Consider the following 23,464-nt stretch of genomic DNA (forward strand, 5'->3'; position numbering starts at 1 on the left):
GGAGCAGGCCTTGGGAGTGACTGAATCAGGGAGCAGCTGTGGCTGCTGCCTGAGCCCTCGGCCCAAAAAGGGTAGGGGGGGGGGGGTCAAACAACTGGTCAGAAGGAGATTACAGGGGTCTTTTTGCTAGCATCGAAACAGGACTCTGTTGCTTTGCCCATACTTGGATCCAGGTTGCAGTCCTGGGTGACAGAACCAGGATGAGAAGGAGCATTAGCATAGCAGAGTTTGCAACAACATTGGAGGGGGGACCCTCCTCATAGTTCCAGGGCAGAAAAAAGTGTTTGTGGTTGCTCACAGACCAGCACACAAGGCGTATACGCCTCTCCTGGCATCATAGCACCTTGGAAGAACTGAAAACTTACAGGTCCCTAAAAGTATCTCTGAAAACAGCTGCACAAAACCCCTGAAGCTTGGAACAGTGCATCCTCCACCCTGGAAGCAGAGCCCTACTTTAACAAACAGTTAAAAGTCAAGTCGTAGGCTGGGAAAATGAGCAAACAAAGGAAAAAACTCTGGCTATAGAAAATTATTATGGTGACAAGGAAGATCAAAACACATACTCAGCAAAGTCAAAGCTCCTACATCCAAAGCCTCCAGAAAAAATATGACTTAGTCGCAGGCCATGGAAGAGCTCAAAAAGGATTTTGAAAATCAAGTAAGAGAAGTAGAGAAGAAATTGGGACGAGAAATGAGAGTGATGCAAGAAAATCATGAGAAAGGAGTCAACAGCTTGGTAAAGGAGACACAAAAAAAATTGAAGAAAATAACAACTTGAAAAACAGATTAGGCCAAATGGTAAAAGAGATCCAAAAAGCCAATGAGGAGAAGAATGCTTTAAGAAGCAGAATTGGCCAAATGAAAAAGGGGGTCCAAAAGCTCACTGAAGAAAATAATTCCTTAAAAATTAGACTGAAGTAAATGGAAGCTAATGACTTTATGAGAAATCAAGAAATAATAAAACAAAACCAAAAGAGTAAAAAAAAAAAAAATAGAAGACAATGTGAAATATGTCATTGGAAAAACAACTGACCTGGAAAATAGATCCAGGAGAGAGAATTTAAAAATTATTGGAATATCTGAAAGCCGTAATCAGAAAAAGAACCTAGACATCATCTTTCAAGAAATTATCAAGGAAAACTGCCCTGATATTCTGGAACCAGAGGGTAAAATAGAAATTGGAAGAATCCACCAATCACCACCTGAAAGAGATCCCAAAATGAAAACTTCCAGGAATATAGCCAAATTCCAGAGTTCCCAGATCAAGGAGAAAATACTGCAAGCAGCCAGAAAGAAACAATTCAAGTATTGTGGAAGCACAATCAGGATAACACAAGATTTAGCAGCTTCTACATTAAAGGATTGAAGGGCTTGGAATATGATATTCTGGAGGGCAAAGGAGCTAGGATTACAACCAAGAATCACCTACCCAGCAAAGCTGAGTATATATAATCCATGAGGAGGAAAAAATGGACATGCAGTAATATAGAGGACTTTCAAGCAGACTAGAGCTGAATAGAAAATTTGACTTTCAAATACAAGACCCAAGAGAAGCATGAAAAGGTAAACAGGAAAGGGAAATCATAAAGGACTTAATAAGTTTAAACTGTTTACATTCCTACATGAAAAGATATTTGTAACTCATAAGAGCTTTCACATTATTAGGGTAGTTAGAAGAAGTATATATAGACAAAGGGCACAGATATGAGTTGAATATCCCCCTAAGGGGATGATATCTAAAAAATAAAATTAAGGGGTGAGAGAGGAATGTATTGGGAGAAAGAGAAATGGAAAGGTAGAATGGAGTAAATCATCTTACATAAAAGAAGCAAGAAAAAACTTTTTTATAGTGGAGAGGAAGAAGGAGGTGAGGGGGAGTAAGTGAACCTTACTCTCATCAGAATTAGAGGGAATAACATACACACACAATTGGGTATAGAAATATAAGAGAAGGGAGGGAGTGGTCAGAAGCAAAACACTTTTGAGGAGAGAGGGTAAAAGAAGAGGGAGAACAGAATAAACAAGGGTGGGGGAATAGGATGGAGATAGATAAGTTAGCAATAGTAACTGTGCAAAAAATTTTGAAGCAAGTGTCTCTGATAAAAGCCTCATTAGAGAACTGAGTCAGATTTATAAAAATAAGAGCCATTCCCCAATTGATAAATGATCAAAAGATAAAATCAGTTTTCAGATGAAGTCTGAAGTATGAAAAAAAATATTTTAACTCACTGTTGATTGGAGAAATGCAAATTAAAATAATTCTGAGGTACTACCTCATACCTCTTAGATTGTCTAATAGGACAGAAAAGGTAGATGATAAACATTAAAGGGGATGTGGGGAAAATGAGACATTAATGTACTGTTGGCGGAGTTGTGAACTGATTCAACCATTCTGTAGAGCAATTTGGAACTGTGCCCAAAGGGCTATAAAATCATGCATACCCATTGACCTAGTAATAACACTACTAGTTCTATATCCCAAAAGAGACAAAAAACAAAAAGGAAAAGGACCTATATGTACAAAAATATTTACAGCAGCTCTTTTCTGGGGGTAAAGAATTAGAAATTAAGGGGATGCCCATCAATTGGGGAATGTCTGAACAACTTGTGGTATGTGATTATGATGGAATACTATTGTGCCATCAGAAATGATGAGTAGGGGACAGCTAGGTGGCACAGTGAATAGAACACCAGCCCTGGAGTCAGGAGGACCTGAGTTCAAATTCGGCCTCAGACACATAACACTCACTAGCTGTGTGACTCTGGGCAAGTCACTTATCCCCAACTGCCTCACCTTCCCCCCCAACAAAAAAAGAATCCCTGCCCCACAAAGAAAAGAAAAAGAAAGGATGAGCAGGATGCTCTCAGAAAAACCTGGAAAGACGTCTGTGCATGGGCTGATGCAAAGTGACATGTACTGTGTACAAAGTAACAGCAATATTGTAAGATGATCAGCTGTGAATGACTTAGCTATTCTCACAATACAACAATCCAAGACAACTCTGAAGGATGTATGATGAAAAATGCTATCCTTCCCCAGAGAAAGAACTGATGGTATCTGAATATAGATTGAAGCATACTTTTTTTTTTACTTTCTTTATTTTTCTTGGGTTTTTTGTCTGTTTTCTTTCACAGCATGACTGTTACAGATATGTTTTGCATGGCTATACATGTAAAATCTATATCAAATTGCTTGCTTTCTCAATGGGGGAGGTTGGAGAGGGAGAAAGGGAAAGAATTTGGTACTCAGAGTTTTAAAAACAAATGTTAAAATTATTTTTACATGTAACTGGGGAAAAATAAAATACTAAATAAATAAAGAGAATGAAAAAAAATCTTTTTTCTAGTTTTTCTTGCCTTTTCTGTCTTTTCCCACAATCTACCATGTGCCTGACTATCTGGTCCCCTATTTCTGTAAAGTACACTTAAATTCTCTTCTTGACCACTTAGCTGTTTTCAATCAGGATCTTGTGCATTTCACAGTTTTCCCCTCAATTTTTAAAGTGGATTCTAGCACCTTCTCAGTGTTTTGTGCCACTGGCCACTTGCCTTTTTGATCTACAGGAACATAAACAGTTTGTCCTAGACCAGAAGGTCTCCTAGTTCCTGATAGATCTAAAGTCATTCTTTCTACAGTTATTTCATGCAAAAATCAAACTTAAAGAAAATCATTGGTTATTTTGATGAGATTTTTATCATTTTGATTCTAGTTGACTCACTTCCTCTCACAACCTCCATTTTAAGGAAAGTGCCCAGGCCAACTGTGTCCATTCCCTTGTTCCTCTTTGATTTCAGTTCCTGACTCTCTAAGTTTCTTTCTCTCCCATGTCCCTGTGGATACCTTTTCTTCCCTTCCCCCCTTCAGCTTCTTTTTAAGTGTTGTCTTCCTCCATCAGAATGTAAGCTCCTTGAAGGCAGGGACTGTCTTTCTTTTTAACTTGAATTTGTATTTCCAGAATTTAGCACAGTGCCTGTCTCATAATCAGAGCTTAATAATACTTGTTGACTTGACTAATTGTGGCTTAAGATATCTCTCTTCTGTGATCCACTTAATTCATTCCATCTGGTCCTGTGCCAAGGTTCTTCTGGCCCCAGTGAGTCAGCTCAGCATCTTTCCTGAGGACTAGTGTCCCACACAAACTGCCTTGCTCTACCTGTGCTATAGGAAGCCTCTTCTGAAAAAACCGTTTGGCAGCTTGGGGCAAGCTAAGGAATTCCCAGCTAGTTTCTGTTAACCTACATGATCATGGGTTTCTGTGGGATAGCTATGGAAGTTTTTGACAGTAAAACATGGCCTAAGGTACCTTGGTATCTATGTATAGCCTTGGAATATGGTTTCCAAACCCTTTGCAGTCCAAGACATAACCTATAAATTTTCTAAGACACACTCGAAAAGGGGGTCTTCTCTGCTCAGCCATGGACAAATAGATATCAGTCTTAGACACAGACATAGGATAGTGCTTATGCTACTGTATTAGATACAGAATATGCAGGTTAATGTCTAACATTAAAAAGAAGTGCTAGTTTCTTTCATGCCTTTGTTCCCTGTCTGGAATGCCATATTCCTCACCATTTGAGTTCTACCCATCTTCAACTTGAGCCCAATTCAGATGCCCCACCTTTATGAAACCTTCCCTGATCCCCCTAGACACTTTTTCTCTTTATTCTTACATGATATTATGTGTGTATCTTATGAACTTGTCATGTTCTGTTTTATATTAGCTATTGGGAAAACAAGTATGTCTTATCTAAATTTTTATTCCCACAGTACCTAGCACAGTAGTACCCTGTGATCAGTAGGTGATTAAGAAATGTTGAATTCATTAATACTCTACATTTAACCAAAGCAAAAAAGCTCGTTCACAGTTTTGAATTTTTTTTAGCATCTTACTAAATTATTCACGAAAGCTACAGTTGTTAACAACTTTAATAGGTGTGTTCTGAGTGTTTAAGTATGTATTGAACATGAGGTAGATGCCCCTAGGTATATATTGGACATTGAGTCTGTTTTGCACATGAGTTGATACATCCCAATAGTTAGTAAACTAAGGTGTAGCAGATGAAGGCTTTGATTTATTCATTCCTTTGTGAAGGAGGTAGGGAATGATGGCCACCCATAGGCTAATGATTCCCCTCCCTTAGAAGCTTGCTGTGGTGTGAAGAAGCCCTTCCTTCAGCATCAACTGTAGTTTCAATTGTGTCCCTGAGCCTCCAGATCCCAGCAGCAGCAGCAATAAAAGATAGTTTAGACAACTTTTTGATGAAGGACCCCATCTATACATTTAAAATACAAGTAGCCCAGAAGGGATACATTAAGCATTTAACAGTTAATTCTTTAACTGTGTATTTGGCAGCCAGTTGAAAGTAAGACTACTACTCATAATTGTTACCTCTTTCTCTCTAACCCTCCTTTCCCAGGGGTGAGAGAAAAGCCCTGGCAGAGGGTCAGGTGTCAGGAGATAGGAAAGGGTCTTTGGTAAAGGAGGTTTGGTAAGCCAAAGACAGACTTCTCCCTCATTACTGGCCCTGGCTCTGCCCAGAAAAATCATGATGCCTTCCCACCTTTGGCTTGTTTAATAAAATTTTCCATTCCCTGATATTTACTATATATACACTCCCTTCTCTTTACAATTAAGTCTACATCCTCTACCATCTCAGTCACACGTTGGTCTGGCAGTGAGAGAACATAGGTTATTGTGATGTATCAGATATCTTGCTGTTCATTGATTGAGCAAGAGTACTTTAGAATAGCTGTCAGAGTTCTCTCCCTCTTCCCCATTCAAAGCACACCTCAAGCCCAGGAAGGTGGATGATTTCCTGCATTAGGAGGAGCTGGGGTTAAGGGAAATCCCCCTGGCCAAAAATATTTCCTCACCTAACTGATGCATTACTTGATTTCATTCCTTTGAGTTAAAAAGGGTTCTTTTTTGCAAAGCAGATCCTTCACCCTAGTTGAGATATTTGCATATTTGTATTTATCATTCCTATTTTGGAGTGGTTGGGTAGAGTGGGAGTGGGAATCATTTTGGAGCTCAGGTGCCAAAGTGGGTAGAAGGCCTGGGAAAGAGAAAGAGGAAGGGAGTTGAGATGTTAGAGCTGGAAAAGGACCTTAGAGAACATCTAAACCAACTCTTCAGTGTACATTTTAGGCTTCAAATGAGGCCTAGAAAATGAAAGCAACACCAGTGGTCCCATAGCAATTAGTAGCGGAGCTGGGACTAGAACCCTGATTACAGCTAAAAATAAGAGTTCAGAAAGGAGGGTGAAAGGGTGTTAGAGATAAACCTCATAGACTTGACAGCTTTGCTGAAGATCAACCCGGGGTCTCTGTTTAGATCTCTCCAAAGTATTTTCATTCAGCTCTTTGACAGAGTTCTGATCAAATTTTCTTCCAACTTTTTAAACCAACTACACTAACTCTGTTATGTTAATTTCTTGTCTCTTTTCTTGCTCCTTCCTACAGATGCAAATTATGCTAATTTTCTTCACTCCTTAGAGGATAGCCTTCCTGAAATGGTGTTTAAGTAATTATCAGGGCAAACTTCAAAAGTTCCCAAATCGGCCAGCCTTTTGCTCAACAATTTGTCCACGTTGGCAGTACCGAGTCTTTGAGTTCTGATATAGTCAATCTTATCCATTGCTTTAAAGTTTGAGAGGTTTATTTTAGACTTAACTCTTTGGCAGTTTTCTTTCTTATACTAATTTTTCATCAGTGTTTCTGAAAGTTAAGCTTTTCACTGTGTAACTCTGTAAAGCTAAAATTGTCAGTGATGCTGGTTAAGTGTTGATCTTATCTTTCCCACAAGATTGTAAGTTTCTGGAGGGCAAGAAAATTCTGGGTCTGTCAGAATTCTTGAAAGCCTTTGAGTGGTACTCAGCCCATTGAAACTTCTAGTTAATATAAATTCCATATATCCTTCATAGTCTGTCTTGAGTTCCACCATTCCTTCAAGCTTCCCTGGTCTCCTCAGAACTGTAAATACATGTATTGTCCATAACACTTCGTGTGTCACACATTGCCGTTGTCTGTTTGATTTGGGGTGGCAGTCCTGAGGGCAGTGATTTTGGCTTAGTACTTCTTTTGTGCCTCCTATGGTACTCAACATATAAAAGCTGCCCCTTAATAAACTGGATTATTGATTGGAAGTGAATAACTCACCCTAGACCAAATAACTAAACTCTGAACTCCTACTGTAGATTTTGACCAGGAATTCTACCCTAATCCTAAGGAGCAGATTTGGAATCAAAAGACCAGGGTTTGAATCCTGACTATTACTTTTCACCTCTGTGACCTTGGACAAGTCATTTAACCTATTATCTGGACCTCAGTTTTCCCATACATAAAAATGAGAGGCGTTGAACTAAAAGATCACAAAAGTCCTTTCCAGTGCTAAATTTAAGATCCCAAGATCTCACCAACTAATCAAAACTTACTGAATTATAAAAATTTCATATTGATTTTAACCACATAAAATAAAAATATTTAAAATTTGGGGAGGATTTTCTGAGAGAGATGTCTATAGGCACTAAGTTTGAAATTCCCAGGAGCAAGTGCAGACAGCTGAAATCATTAATAAACACCAATACAAAATTTAGCGGAGGGGGCAGAACAAAGATGATGGAGTAAAAGCAGTGACTTGCTTGAGCTCTCCCCTAAACCCCTCCAGATAACTGTAAAAAATGATTCTAAACAATTTCTAAAGCAGCAGAACCCATAAAAAGACAGAGTGAAACAAATTTCCAGCCCAAGACAACCTGGATGGTTGATTAGAAAGGTGTATTGCGCTAGCCTGAGAGAGGAATGAAGTTCAGTGTGGGCAAGCAGGCAAAACAGGCCTCAGCGAACCTGGAGCAGGCCTCAGGGGACAGAATTACTGGCAGCTGTGGCAGTTTCCAGACTTCTCAACCCCATGAACACCAAAGACAACTTAAAAGGTCTGTAGGAAAAGTCTGACTTCAGGGAGAGAGAAGCTCAGTCCTGACCCCAGTCCTGGCATAGCCCTGGGGCAGCAGCTACTTCCTGAGCTTCTGCCCCACAGACTGAGGGGGAATCAAGTGGCTGATCATAGGGAGATTACACAGATCTCTTTGCTGGTGCTGAGGCAGGATTCTCTTGCTTTGCCTTTGCTTGCATCTGGGTCACACTTCTAGGTGGTGGTCCTGGGGCCAGGAGGAGTGCTAGCATGGTCAAACTTGTAGTGGCTGTTGAGAGGGAATCCTCCTCACAGTTCCAAGGCAGAAAACAGTGCTTGTGGTCACTCATAGACCAGAGCACAGGCCAGCAAAGGAGTAAACGCCTCGCCCGTGATCATACCACTTTGGAAGAACTGAAACTTTACAGGTCCCTAGAAGTATCTCTGAAAACAGCTACACAAACCCCTGAAGCTTCAGACAGTACATTCTCCACATTGGAAGCGGACCCCTACCTTAACAAAGCATTTATAACTCAAGTAATTGACTGGGATCATGAGCAAACGTCCCCAAAAAAAAGTCAGACCATAGAATCTTTCTTTGATGACAAAGAAGATCTAAACATACAACCAGAAGAAGACAACGAAATCAAAGCTCCTACATCCAAAAAGCCTCCAAGAAAAGTATGAATTGGTCCCAGGCCATCGAAGAGCTCAAAAAGGATTTTGAAAAGCAAGTAAGAGAAGTAGAGGAAAAACTGGGAAGAGAAATGAGAGTGATGGAAGAAAATCATGAAAAACAAGTCAACAGCTTGCTAAAGGAGAGCCAAAAGAATACTGAAGAAATAACACCTTAAAAAAATAGCCTAACCCAAATGGCAAAAGAGGTCCAAAAAGCCAAGGAGGAGAAGAATGACTTCAAAAGTGTAATTGGCCAAATGGAAAAGGAAATCCAAAAGCTCACTGAAGAAAATACTTCCTTAAAAATTAGAATGGAGGGGGAAGCTAGGTGGCACAGTGGATAGAGCACTGACCCTGAAGTCAGGAGGACCTGAGTTCAAGTCCGGCCTCAGACCAAACACTTGACACATACTAGTTGTGTGACCTTGGGCAAGTCATTTAACCCTGATTGCCTCACTTAAAAAAAAAAAATTAGAATGGATCAATTGGAAGCTAGTGACTTTATGAGAAATCAAGATGCTGTAAAACAAAACCAAAAGAATGAAAAAATAGAAAACAATGTGAAGTATCTCATTAGAAAAACAACTGCCCTGGAAAATAGATTCAGGAGAGAGAATTTAAAAATTATTGGACTGTCTGAAAGCCATGATCAAAAAAAGAGCCTAGACATCATCTTTCAAGAAATTATCAAGGAAAACTGCTCTGATATTTTAGAACCAGAGGGCAAAATAGAAATTTAAAGAATCCACCGATCACCTCCTGAAAGAGATCCCCAAAGGAAAACTCCCAGGAATATTGTAGCCAAATTTCAGAGTTTCTAGGTCAAGGAGAAAATATTGCAAGCAGCCAGAAAGAAACAATTCAAGTATTGTGAAAACACAATCAGGATAACACAAGATTTAGCAGCTTCTATATTAAGGGACCATAGGGCCTAGAATGTAATATTCTGGATGTCAAAGGAGATAGGATTACAACCAAGAATCACCTACCCAGCAAAACTGAGTATAATCCTTTGGGGGAAAAGTGAAAATTCAGTGAAATAGAGGACTTTCAAGCATTCTTGATGAAAAGACCAGAGCTGAATATAAAATTTGACTTTTAAATACAAGGCTCAAGGGGCAGCTAGGTGGCACAGTGGATAGAGCACTGGCCCTGAAGTCAGGAGGACCTGAGTTCAAATCTGGCCTCAGACCAAACACTTGACACTTACTAGCTGTGTGACCCTGAGCAAGTCACTTAACCCCAATTGCCTTAAAAAAAAATACAAGACTCAAGAGAAAGATGAAGAGGTAAACAGGAAAGAGAAATCATAAGGGACTTATTAAGGTTGAACTCTTTACATTCCTGCATGGAAAGATGATATTTGTAACTCATGAGTTACGAAGGTTAGTATTAAGGTAGTTGGAGGGAAAAAATTATGTGTATGTATATATAGATAGATAAATAGAAGGCCACAGGGTGAGTTGAAGATGAAGGGGTGATATCTGGAGAATAAAATTAAGGGGTAGGAGAGAGAGAAAGGGAGAGATAGAATGGGGTAAATTATCTCACATAAAACAGACAAGAAAAGGATTTTACAGTGGAGGGGAAATGGGGGAAGGTGAGAGGGAATGAGTGAATCTTATTCTCATAGGATTTGGCTTAAGGAGGGAATAACATACACACTCAATTGGGTATGGAAATCTATCTTACCCTACAGGAAAATAGAGGGGGAAGGGGACAAGAGAGCAAGGGGATGATAGAGGGGAGGGCAGATTAGAGGAGGGGGTTATTAGAAACAAACACTTCTGAAGAGGGACAGGGTCAAAAGAGAGAATAGAATAAATAGGGGGTGGGATAGGATTAAGGGAAATATACTTAGTTTTTCACAACATGACTACTATGGAAGTATTTTACATGACTACACATGTATAACTTGTGTCAAGTTGCTTGCCTTCTCAATGAGGGTGGGTGGGGAGGGAGGAAGGGAGAAAATTTGGAACCCAAAGTTTTAGAAACAAATGTTAAAAAATTGTTTTCACATGCGACTGGGAAATAAGATATACAGTCAATAAGGTATAGAAATCTACCCTGCCTTACAATAAAATTGCAGGGGAAGGGGATAAGAGAAGGTGTGGGGGAGATAGAAGGGAGGGCGGATTAGGGGAAGGGGTATTCAGAATGTACCCCATCTTGGGGTGAGAAGAGGGACAAGATGAGGAGAAAATTTGGAACTCAAAATCTTGTGTAAATGAATGTTGAAAACTAAAAATAAATTAACAAAGAAAAAAATACAGAATTTAGCAGATAATGTTAAATAAAATTAATCAAAATAAATATAAAAATAAATGGTTTTTCCTTTAAATGAAGTGTTGATATTTATATATTGTATATATATATATATATATACACACACATATGTATGTATATAGCTACTATTCTAATGAAATACCTATACTATATATAGCCTTAGAGCTGGAAGGCACCTTGGAGGCCATCTAAACCAACCATCTCATTTTACAGGTGAGGAAACTGATGCCCAGACAACTGAAGTGACTTGTCCCCAAGGTCAGGTTGGAAGTAGCAGGTCCTCTGACTCCAAATCCAGTGCTCTTTCTTTTGTCACCATGCTTCTTTCTTCCTCAATTGCCATCTTCCTTCTGATCTTGGATGGGGAAGAGGTTAGCTGATAGGACAATTTCTTAGTGCCTACAGAATGTTAATTTTCTTTCTTCTTCTGTGCCCTCTTACTCTGTCATCTCTCACCCTATTGCTTTCTTTTTGATCTTGCAAATCCAGGTCCTTTGAGAAATCAGACAGTATGAAATATGAAAATTACTTGGGAAGTAATTGAAGAAACACTGTGACTTTCGAAACCCATGGAGATAACACTCACACCTCCTTATTCACGTTATTTAATATTTAATGGCAGATTTAATTAATGGAGAGTAGGTCTTCTGGTTTCAAATGTGAGTAAAAGGCAGCTGTGATTTGAAAGGAGGAAAGTCTGTTTACAGGGCAAAGAAAAAGGTTTTTGTCAAAATTTGTGAACTGGGGAGACTAATCAGAACGATTAGTCCTACATACTGTCCTATAATAAAGTTCATGATCACTGGGTTGCTAAGTAATGTGTGAAAATCCAGTATACTTCTAGAGACACTGATCTGTGATTTTAAAATTTATATGTAATATACCTTCCTTTGTAAATCACTCTGCAAGTATGTGAATACCAATTACATGCGTAATGTTGTGTTCCATACTGTGGGTGGGAACTTAACTATTTGGGGAAACCAGACTAACACACATGAAACCTCTGAGTAGTTTATGATTAAATGCCAGAGTAAAATGATAAAGGCAGTAAGGGCTGTTGGACTTCAGAGAAAAGAGATATCAGGGTAGATTTTGAGATTTGTGAAAACTTTGCCTTGTGATTCACTTAAATCAGATTTATGCCATATGTGTATGTGTGGTGTGTATGTGTGATCACCTCTTGTGACATCAACACAATGTGTGAAATCATACATATATGGAGTAAGAAAGGGCAGAACTGGCAGCCAGTGCCAAACCACCCTTCCTCCTTCAGGTCAGAATTGTGGACATTTTGAGGGGGAGAGGTCAAAGGATTTCCTCTCTTGAGTCTGTATGCTAAACAATGAAGTCAGCCACAATGGGGTAAGTAATGCATATGACTGAAGGGAAGTATTCTGAGGCTGAGATCATCATTTCAAATACCAGTGGCCCAATAAGCAGTAGAAGGGCCTTTAGGAAGGTTGAGAAGCTTAGATTCCTCACATACCTGAGATGACTCATGTATTGTCTGAGTCAGACCCAAAGCAAGTGGAGCGGGCTGAAGTTTCCATGGCCCCTTCTAAGCTAGACCTAGAATTCCCATAGTTGGTCACTTCTCTTTTCTAGCTCCTGCCCTTAGTTTCTTCATATATAAAAGGAGGGGGATTGGATTGAAGGATTTCTTATTCCCTTCCCCGAATTTATATAAACTTAAAAACTTCTAAACTATAAACTCTGAGAGCAGGACTCTGTCTCTGTAATTTTCTGTGTGCCCTACAATAGCAGCTAGCATAATTCCTTATAGTAAAATGTTTCTTGTATTCAACTGAATTATACACTGATTAGTTATGTATTCATAGGATTATAGGAGTTAAAGACCTTAAAAATCTGTTTTGGCATGGGATGGCAATAAGAGCATTGACTTTGAAGTCAGAACACTTGGGTTCAAATTCTAGATTCACCATTTTACTGCCTGCATGGCCCAGAGCAAGTCAAAACATTTCTAGGCTTCAATTTTCTCATTAGTAAAATAATGGAGTTGGATTAGATTTTTTTTTTTTTTGGTCCTTTCCAGTTCTAAATCTTATAATATAATCCACCCCCTCCATTTTACAGATGGAAAAAACTGATGCCTAGAGATAACATCAGATGAGTTACTTCTGTTTGGTCAACAACCAGAATTTGGACCCAGGTCCCATTTTGATTCAAAATCCAGTGTTGTTAATTTACTGCTTTACTATATTGATGTGTGTTTATTTATTTTACTTATTTGTCTGCATCAGTATGTCTCAGAGACAGTGTGATATTATGAAAAGTGTGGGAGATTAGGAGTCAAGAGACTTGGATTTTAATCCTGACTGAATGACCTGGGAGAAGCCACTTTGTTTCTCTGAGTCTCACCATATATTTATTATTAAGTCATTAAGACTGCCTCAGGTCTCTCCCTACTCCCATCTATCCACCATTCAGCTGCTAAAGTGATTTTCCTAAAATGCAATTCAAAACATTTCACCACCCCTCAGTGGCTCCCTAATCACCTCAATGCTCTGTTTGGCATTCAAAGCCTCCTGGCTGTTCCATGAGCGAGACTCTATCTCTCAATTCCAGGCATTTTCTCTACCTAGAACCACCTATCTCCTCTGCTCTGCCTGCTGACCTCCCTCACATCGTTTAAGTCTCAACTAAAGTCCCACCTTCTACAGGAAGCCTTCCCCAACCCCTCTTAATTCCAGTGCTTTCTCCTATTTGTTCAGTAAAATAGCTTGTTTGTATATATTTATTTACATATTATCTCCCCCTTGAATTGTGAACTCCTTGAGGGCAGCTTTTGTTTCTTATCTCCAGGGCTTAGCATAGTACCTGGCACAAATGTTGGTTAATTGCTAAAAGTGAGAGGGTTGGACTAACTGATCTTTAAAGTCCCTTCCAGCTCTAAAAAACCACCAGTGATTCTAAATTGTGAACATCCAGAATCACAGACTGTTCTTAAGGGCAAGGTCTTTTTGTGTAATACCTAATATAGGTAGGATAGACGCATTGTGATGCATAGGTAGGAAATGCATTGTGATGATGACGACGATGATGATGATGATGATGATGATGATGATGATGATGATGATGATGCATTACAGAACCCTGAATCATAGATGGAATACTAAACTTTAAATGTAATGCTTTTGTTGGTTAAGGTTTCACTTAATCTGTCTCTCTGTGAGTATGGAAGTATTAATCTTATCAGTAACCATGGTGGTTTGATGTAGAATAAAAGTGTCTAATTATGGGATCCTTGCAAATGGTCCTCATTAACATCATGAACGCAGAATAGATACTCTTAAGGGATTGCTTTCAGATTCTTTTCAGAGCAGCAGAGGAGTCACCAGGCTAACCTTTAAACCCCATCAGGCATTAATATCAGTAACAAATATTAATATTAATAACTGCTCTTCCACCACAGAACTTGCTATAGCAGGTGGCATAAATTTGCTGTGTACCTTCAAGGGTTTGATTAAAGGCTTATGTTGGGTGGTGTTGTTCCCAGAGGAAAAAATTGGGCCACTATTATTTCTAACCCTATCAGAAAGGAGGCCTCATTGCCACTTAGGACCTTGATATAAGTCATAATGTTTTTTGTGCATTGCTCTGCTAAGACTGAAATGTGACAAACTCATGTAACAGAATGGTTTCCCCATGCTATCACCCAAGATTAAAATGGAAAAGTGAAACCAGCTGGCCTATTTTTTTTTTTTTACTTTATATCTGTATGTATGCATATATATGATATTTATTTTTTCTAAATTACAAGTAAAAACAATTTTTGACATTTGATTTTTAAAATTTTGAGTTCCAATTTCTTTCTTTCCTTCTTTCACCTCACCCTTCATTGAGAAGGCAAGCAATTTGTTATACATATATACTCACGCAAAAAACATTTACATATTAGTCATGCGAAAGAAAACATAGATTTCCCCCCCCAAAAAATCAAGAAAAATAAAGTTTAAAAAAAGCATACTTTTTTTTTTTAAAAGCATACTTTGATCTGCATTCAGACTCCATCAGTACTTTCTCTGGATACAGATGTCATTTTTCATCATAAGTCCTTTGGAATTGTTTTGGATCATCATATTGCTGAGAATAGCTAAGTCACTCAGTTTATCATCATACAATATTGGTGTTACTGTGTCCAGTGTTCTCCTGGTTCTTTTCATTTCACTTTGCATCAGTAAGTCTTTCCAGGTTTTTCTGAGAGTATGCTACTCATCATTTCTTATGACGCAATAAGATTCCATCATAATTAAGTACTACAACATGTTCAGCCATTCCCCAATTGATGGGCATCCTCTCAGTTTCCAATTCTTTCCCATCACTGAAAGAGTTGCTATAAATATTTTTGTACATACACATCCTTTCCTCTTCTGTTTTTTATCACATGATTTTATAGCCCTTTGGCCACAGTTCCAAATTGCTCTCCAGAATGGTTAAATCAGTTCACAACTCCACCAACAATGAATTAGTGTCTCAATTTTCCCATATCCTCTCCAACATTTGTCATTTGTCATTTACTTTTTCTGTCATATTAACCAATCTGATGGGTGTTGTATCACAATCCAAGTTGCATCAGAGTTGTTTTCATTTGTATTTCTCTAATCAATACTGACTTAGAACATTTTTTAATATGACTATAGATAACTTTGATTACTTTGTCTGAAAACTGCCTATTCATATCCTTTGACCACTTATCAACTGGGGATATTTTTTATAAATTTGACTCAGTTCTCTACATATTTGAGGAATATAACCTTTATCAGAGAAATTTGCTGTAAAAAATTTTTCACAGTTATGATTAATGTACATTTCCCTCTATCCTATTTTTCTCCTCTTTAGCCTATCCTCTCCTTTCACTCTATCCATTCTCCAAAGTGTTATGCTTCTGACTACCACCTTCCCCAATCTGCCCTTCCTTCTATCAGTTCCCCTTTTCTTTTATTCCCTTTCCCTCCTACTTTCCTGTAAGGTAGATACATGTAAGATAGCTGTTTACTCTACCCAATTGAATGTGTATGTTATTCCCTCTTTGAGCCAGTTCTGATGAGAGTAAGGTTCATGTGTTCCCCTCTAACTTCCCCATTCTCTCCTCCACTGTAAAAGCTCTTTAATGCCTCTTTTATGTGAAAGTATTTACCCTCTCCCTTTCCCCTTCTCCCAGAGCATTCCTCTTTCTCATCTCTTAATTTTATTTTTTAAATAATCCTTCCTTTATATTCAATTTACATCTGTGCCCTCTGTCTAAATATACTCCTTCTAACTGTCCTAATAAAGGTAAAGTTCTGGGGCAGCTAGGTTGGATAGAGCTCCAGCTTTGGAGTCAGGAGGACCTGAGTTCAAATCTCTCAGACATTCTAACACTTACTAGCTGTGTGACCCTGGGCAAGTCATTTAACCCTGATTGCCTCACCAAAAAGCCAAAAAAAAAAAAAAAAGATAAAGTTCTTATGAGTTATAAGTATCATCTTCATATGTAGGAATGCAAACAGTTTAACCTGATTGAATCCCTTATGATTTCTCTTTCCTGTTTACCTTTTTCTACTTATTTTGAGTTGTGCATTTGAAAGTCAGATTTTCTATTCAGCTCTGGTCTTTTCATCAGGAATGTTTGAAAGTCCTCTTTCATTGAATGTCCATTTTTACCCCTAAAGGATTATATTCTGATTTTCTGGGAAGGTGATACTTGGTTGTAATCCTAGCTCCTTTGCCCTCCAGAATATTATATCCCAAGCCCTCTGGTCCTTTAATGTAGAAGTTGCTAAATCTTGTGTCATCCTGATTGCTCCATGTTACATCTCCATGGTAGCTTGAAATATTTTCTCCTTAACTGGGGAGCTCTGGAATTTGGCTGTAATATTCCTGGAAGTTATCATTTTGAGATCTGTTTTAGGAGGTGATCCGTGGCTTCTTTCAGTTTCTATTTTGCCCTTTGGTCCTAGGATATCAGGGCAGTTTTCCTTGATAATTTCATGAAGATGATGTCTAGATTCTTTTTTTAATCATAGCTTTCAGGTAGCCCAGTAATTCTTCAATTATTCTCTCCTCTATCTATTTTCCAGGTCAGTTGTTTTCCCAATGAGATATTTCACATTTTCTTCTTTTTTTTTTTCATTCTAATTTTGTTGTATTGTTTCTTGATGTCTCCTGGAATCATTAGCTTCCATTTGCCCAATTCTAATTTTTAAGAAATTATTTTCTTCAGTGAGTTTTTGTACCTTCTTTTCCATGTGGTCAATTCTGCTTTTTAAGGCGTTCTTCTCTTAAGTGGATTTTTGTGCCTGTTTTACCATTTGATCTATTCTGTTTTTTAATGTTATTCGGGTATTTCTTTGCCTCCTTTACCAAGATATTGACTCTTTTTTTCATACTTTTTTGCATTCTTCACCAGTTTTTCCTCTACCTCTCATATTTAATTTTTAAAATCTTTTTTGAGCTCTTTCAAGAATTCTTTTGGGGCCCAAGACCAATTCACATTTTTATGTGAGGCATTGGATATAGCAGTTTTTACTTTTATGTCTTCTTCTGAGTTTCTTTTTTGCTCTTCCCTATCACCGTAGTAACTTTCTATGGTCCGTATCTTTTTGTTGTTGTTTGCTCATTTTTCCAGCCTATTTCTTGACCTTTAACTTTATATTAAAGTTGGGCTCTGCTCCTAAGATGGAGGGGGTACTGTCACAAGCTTCAAGTTTTTTATGTGGCTATTTTCAGAGCCAGTTCTGGAGTTGTGTAAGTTTTCAGTTCTTCCAAGGTGGTATGATTTAAGGAGAGGTGTATTTACTACTCACTTGGCCTGGACTCTGGTCTGTGAGTGACTCCAAGCACTCTTTCCTGCCCTGGAACTGTGACCAGGGTCCCTGCTCCCCTGTAGCCACAAGCTCTGGTGTGCTAGCGTTCCTGCAGGCACTGAGATTGGGACCCAAGACTGCAGCCCAGGTGTGAGCATGGGCAATGCAACAGAGTCCTACACCCAGTGCCAGCGAAGGGACCCCTGTAATCTCCTTCTGACCAGTTGTCTGACGCCTTTACTCTCTATGGTCTGAGAGCTCCAGAAGCTACTCATTCAGTTGCCCCAAAGCTTGCTGTGATCTTGCCAGGGTATTACCTGCACTGGACTACACTCTGCTCTCACCCTGGTGGGTCAGACCATTGCTGCTTACTTTCTGAGTTGCCTTGGGCTGGAAAATTGTTCACTCCATCCCTTTGTGGGTACTCCCAGCAACTCCAGAATTCCTTCTGAGGTGTTATTGAAAATTGTTTGGAGGGGAATTTGGGAGACTCAGGTGAATCCCTGCCTTTTCTCTGCCATCTAGCAGCTGTCCTATCTTAAAGAAACTTATTCTAGGCTTCCTAAATATCTGTTGAATCCAGATCAGATTATGATTTTACCAGAGTCACCTGACTAGGATGGGGAACCCTGGGATATATAATTCCTTATCCCCAATTCAGAGAAGAGAACTTTAGCCCTTGGTGGGGTCAATATAAAGAGGCATTATCAAAGGCACACTGAGGAGGGACCTTAAATCTCATGAAGTCTGGCCTCTTTCCAAATGTCACAATTCCCTCTACATCATCCTTAGTAAGTAGGCTTACTTATAGGTCCTTGCTTGACCCCTTTAAATGCTCATTATCTCACAAAGCATTCTGGTCCATTGTGGACAGCTTAAATTATTGGAAAACTTCTCTTTATAATGAGCTAGAATCTGCTTCCTTAAGACATCTACACTTTGGTCCCGTTTTTCCCCCTCTGGAACTACATAGAATAATTCTCCTCATGATGTAGCTCTTCAAAGATTTGAAGATGGCTATTAGTTCACTTTCTCCGACTGTTACATGTCACATGACACTCGGAACCTCTCACTATCCTGTTCATTCTCCTGAATGTGTTCTATCTTATCACTGTTCTCTTAAAATATGTCACCCAAAATTCAATAGAGGCTGGTTTTTTAATCTGAGCACAAAGTTCAATGCTACATTACAGGAGAGCAGCATCCCATAGGCAGGTATTGTCACAAGAGTCAGTATGCTATCGTAGAAAGAGTCTAGGACTAGAGTTCAGGAGACCTGGTCACTGACCATGTGACCTTGGCACAGTCATTTCCTCTTGCTAGGCCTGTTTTGTCATCTGTATAATGAGGAAATTAGATTAAATTTTCAGGATCCCTTTCAAATTTAACATTCTGTGGTTCTTTTATAGTAGTGTATTCATGGAAGGATCTAGAGCCATGGATAATGCTGAGAGTGTTACCACTATGGATCAGTTAGTTAGGTCTTCATGGCACAGCAGTGTTTGTCATTTCTTTATGTGTATTTTTAAAATAAATTTTTGTTGATTTATTTTGTCTTTTACATCACCAAAATTTCCCTTGATATCCATCCTTACCATTCCCAGAGAACTCTCGTGTAGTAAATTATATTTTAAGGAAAAACAAAAGGAAGAAAAAGTCAGTAAAATGAATCAATATAGCAAAAAACCAAACAAAAAAAAAGGTCTGAAAATATGTGCAATGTACCAAGTACATGAACCTCCAGGAACCTCTGCAAAGGTGTGGGGAAGGGGGTATCTTGTCATATTTCTTCTTTAGACCCATGTTTGTGCTTTATAATTTTACAACATTCACTTCTGATTGTTTTGTGGTTATTCTTTGCATTTACGTTGTTGCAGTCATTGTGTATATATGGCTTTGCTTATTCTGCATCAGTTTATAGAAATTTTTCCTTGCTTCTCTGTATTCATAATAGCTGTTGTTTCTGATAGCACAACATTTTCCCATTTATTCATGTACCATAGTTTATTTGCCCATTCCCCAATTAATGAACATCTACTCAGCACCTCCCTCCCAGAGTGGCTGTGAGGATCAAATGAGATAATGTTTGGGAAAAAAAAGCACTTAGCACAGTGCCTGCCCCACAATTAGGCTTCATATCAATGCTCATTCCCTTCCCCTTCTCTTGTTTTCTTTGGCTGCATTCTTCATGGTAGCTTTAAATAATTCTGCTACACTGGGAACTTGCTTCCTATCAATCGCCTCTGGGTATAAGCCTGGTGTTGAAGTCTGCTATCTCTGGGTTAAAGGTTAGTCACATTTGCATAATTCCAAATTGCTCTCCAGAATGTTTGTACTAATTCACAGCTGCACTGATAGTACATTGTTGTACCTATGTTCCCACAACCCCTCCAATATGGACTATCCCTTTCTTTTGTCAACTTTGCCAATTTACAGGGTGTGAAGCAAAACTTCAGTTTTTATTTGCGTTTTTCTTATTATTAGTGACTTTAAGCATTCTTTCATGTAATTGTTAATAGTTTACTATTGTTTTAAGGAAAATTCATATCCTTTGACCATTTATCTTTTGGGGAATGGTTTCTGGTTTGATATTTATATACATATGCATATGTATATATGTATGTATATGTGCTGATTGTTTATGTATCTTATATTTATATAAATCCTTCTCAAAGAAATTTCATACAAAGATTTTTTCTGTGCGAATTTTTTTAAATTACAGAATGCTGAAATGTATAAACTGTCATCACAACAGTTCCATGAGGCAGCTACTCGGCTGGAGGACACAATAAAGTAAGGATTTGGCTTTCATTCTTTGCAAAACTTAGCACATATTTATGAACATTTCACTCTGTCCCAAGTGAATGTAAAGCTGCCTCTGCTCCTTAATCCCAGCTGTCTAGAAGTACACAGTTGACCATCTGCCATCATTCTTCAAACTTGGAAGTTAAAATGGAAAGTGGTCATCCCTAATTGACCACATTAACTTCTTCCTCAACCAACTCATTGGTAACTTGAGGCTTAGATTGAGTCAGAGCCCAGGACTTAGTCAGGAGAAGCTATTTTTCATTGCCCTGAAGCCTTGATATTCACTGGCCAAGGCTGTGCTGACAGTGATAGTGGAGAAGGGAGGGGAGTACTGGGGCCAGCTGCCCTCCCCTCCCTACTGGGAATCCTGGTGAAATGTAAAAGTGGGGAGTATTTTTCAGTGGAAAGTGGTGCTTTGACAATTACTGGTATAACTTGTTGGGCGGCCCTGACTTTGATCATCCAGAAAATAGACACTTTGTATTCACTTAAGAGTATACATTAGCTTAGGGAATCAGATGGTACCAGCAAAAAAAAAGTCTGGAGGTATCCAGAGTTAGGTCAATACACTAGGGTAAGGGAATGTTCAGTGGGAGGCAGAGAGGAGGGGAGAAATGTCATTTTCATTCAGATTCATCTAGAGTCTTTCAGGGGTGGGGAACCTGCAGCCTCGAGGCTATATGTGGTCCTCTAGGTCCTCAAGTGTGGCCCTTAGAATGAATCCAAACTTCACAGAACAAATCCCCTTAATAAAAGGATTTTTTCTATAAAACTTGGACTCAGTCAAAAGTCCGCACCCAAGGACCTAGAAGGCCACATGTGGCCCTGAGACCACTGCTTCCCCACCCCTGGTAGATCCTGTAATACACCCTGCTAATATGTGAAAGGCTGTCCTGTCCCATAAATTTATTCTCTCTGCTTTTCTGAGAGAGAGAAGAAGAGACAGAGAGACCTTGGTATAGGGTTGGGGAAGACAGAGGGTTGATATCATCTCCCTGGAGATTTCAGAGTTGTGATGGTTTTTGATCAAACCAGTGGCATTTCAACATTGGTGGAACTTTTAATTTGGTGTAATTGAAGGGAAGAAAATTCAAAAGGGTTCAGATAATTAGGAAGTAACAGAAATATTGTAAAAATGCTATTGATGAATAGCAGGTGAGAGGCCATTGAGGAGGTTTGAGCAGATATACACAATCTGCATATACCCAGGGGTATTTAACAAATGCTGGGGGGGAATGATTGTTCAGCATTTTGATAAGGGAAAAGAAACTTTTATTCTCCAATCCCCCCAAACTAGAGAAATAGCTTGAGTTTTGCTCAATCTTGGGGAACCTGCAGCCTCAAGGCCATATGTGGCCTTCTAGGTCCTCAGGTGCAGCCTTTTGACTGAGTCCAAGTTTTATAGAACAAATCCTTTTATTAAGAGGATTTGTTCTATGAAGTTTGGATTCAGTCAAAGGGCTGTAATTGAGAACCTAGAGGGCCACATGTGGCCTCGAGGCTGCAGGTTCCCCACCCCTGGTTTTGCTCAAAGAAGTCATTTTAAAAAGGTTGGGGGAATGGGGCTGGAGGAGAAAAAAATGTCCTGACAGTTGCTCTCTGGTAAGTTTAAGTCCTTCTGAAACAACAGAAAAAAAAAAAGAAGAGAATTTCTAAATAGTGACCTGGAAAGATGAACAACCCTGGAGTTGGTTTTTTTTTTTTGACTTGGTTTGATTGGTGTCCATAGATATTGCCAGTTGTACACTGAGAAGCAAATGAAAGGATTGATCAAACCTTGTTCTCAGTAATTTTATAATAACTTTGGATATGAGTGTCCTCAGGTGGACAAAGTCACAGTCAGCAGAGGTTGTCAATAGAGGGAGATTGTGAATGACCCTCCTTTGAGGACTGTTCTACCTCCCTGTTCCCCCCACAAACACACAAACACCTACACATCTTTGAGGGCTAACTAACTAGTTCTTATTTATAGTTCTAGCCTCAATTTATCCAAAGGCTGAGCGATAGAGGGAGAGCTTGGAAAGCAGTTTTATTAAGAGACCACCAAGTGACAGAATGGAGTAATGTGATCACCAGGAAAATAGAGATACATAGAGACACAACACCCCCCAACAATGGGAGGTTGCAGTGGCAGCAGATGCTGTATTCAACACTTTGTCACTCATTACCCAGAAGAAGTAGACAGCCTGAAAAAGCAAAGAAAGCAAAAAAGGCCCAGAGTGGCTTTTTAAGAGAAAAAGAAATACACACACACTCAGCAGCCTATGACTAAGATAACCATTCCTCCTGGAATTACACATATTGCCACTCCCACCCTCCACCCCAAGCAATAGAACTTGACCTCTTGTTAACTTGTGACATCCTATTCTTCCGACATCATTAGTTTGATTTTGCTAGCAGACTTTCACACATCCTTACACCTTCTGAAGGTGCTATGTGGAAGATTATTTTTTTAGATGCAAGTTAATAATAAAATTAATTTTTTGTTTTGAGAATTTTGTGATGTGCCTCGACATAACTGAAGATATTTGGGGGTAACTGAAAAGCTGGGCTTGGGAGTTACTGCCGTAGAAAGAGTCATGGGCAGATCTGTTCTGAATGCAGGTAATCAAGAGTAGAGGGCATCTGTATGTTTGTTAAGCATTTGCCCTTTCTTATTCCTTTCTCAAATGTTCTCCAAAACCTGCATTCTGAATCCTTTAGCCACTTTGAGATTCCTAGAGCTACCCTAGGAATTCAGACTGATCTAGAAAGCACAGTTGCACTACCTAGAGGGTGTGAATATAATAAGAGAGATAGGGATGGGGAGGGGATATAGATCCTCTCTAAAGTCCCAGGAAATGATAGTTTAGATAGAAAACCCTTCAAATGGTCCCAGAGTCAACCTGTTGCCCTGAATGTTCCCTGAGCTTTCAATACTGGCTCATCCCTCCATGTGTCCCAGGGGGCCCTGGTCCCAATATTCCTCGG

The 23,464-nt window shown here is 39.1% G+C and overlaps 1 protein-coding gene across 3 annotated transcripts in view; it reads left to right on the top strand.

Annotated features, from left to right (window-relative positions):
* The window catches only part of CHCHD6 (coiled-coil-helix-coiled-coil-helix domain containing 6), a 298,780-nt gene that overhangs the window by 215,891 nt on the left and 59,425 nt on the right, over window positions 1-23,464 (top strand). For all 3 annotated transcript variants that reach the window (XM_027863898.1, XM_027863899.1, XM_027863901.1), the window contains exon 6: window positions 20,409-20,479. In XM_027863898.1, the coding sequence (XP_027719699.1) occupies window positions 20,409-20,479 (71 nt within the window). The remainder of the gene's footprint in view (window positions 1-20,408; window positions 20,480-23,464) is intronic.

Source organism: Vombatus ursinus, unplaced genomic scaffold (genome assembly GCF_900497805.2).
Source record: "Vombatus ursinus unplaced genomic scaffold, bare-nosed wombat genome assembly UNPS02014773.1, whole genome shotgun sequence".
Classification (NCBI taxonomy): domain Eukaryota; kingdom Metazoa; phylum Chordata; class Mammalia; order Diprotodontia; family Vombatidae; genus Vombatus; species Vombatus ursinus.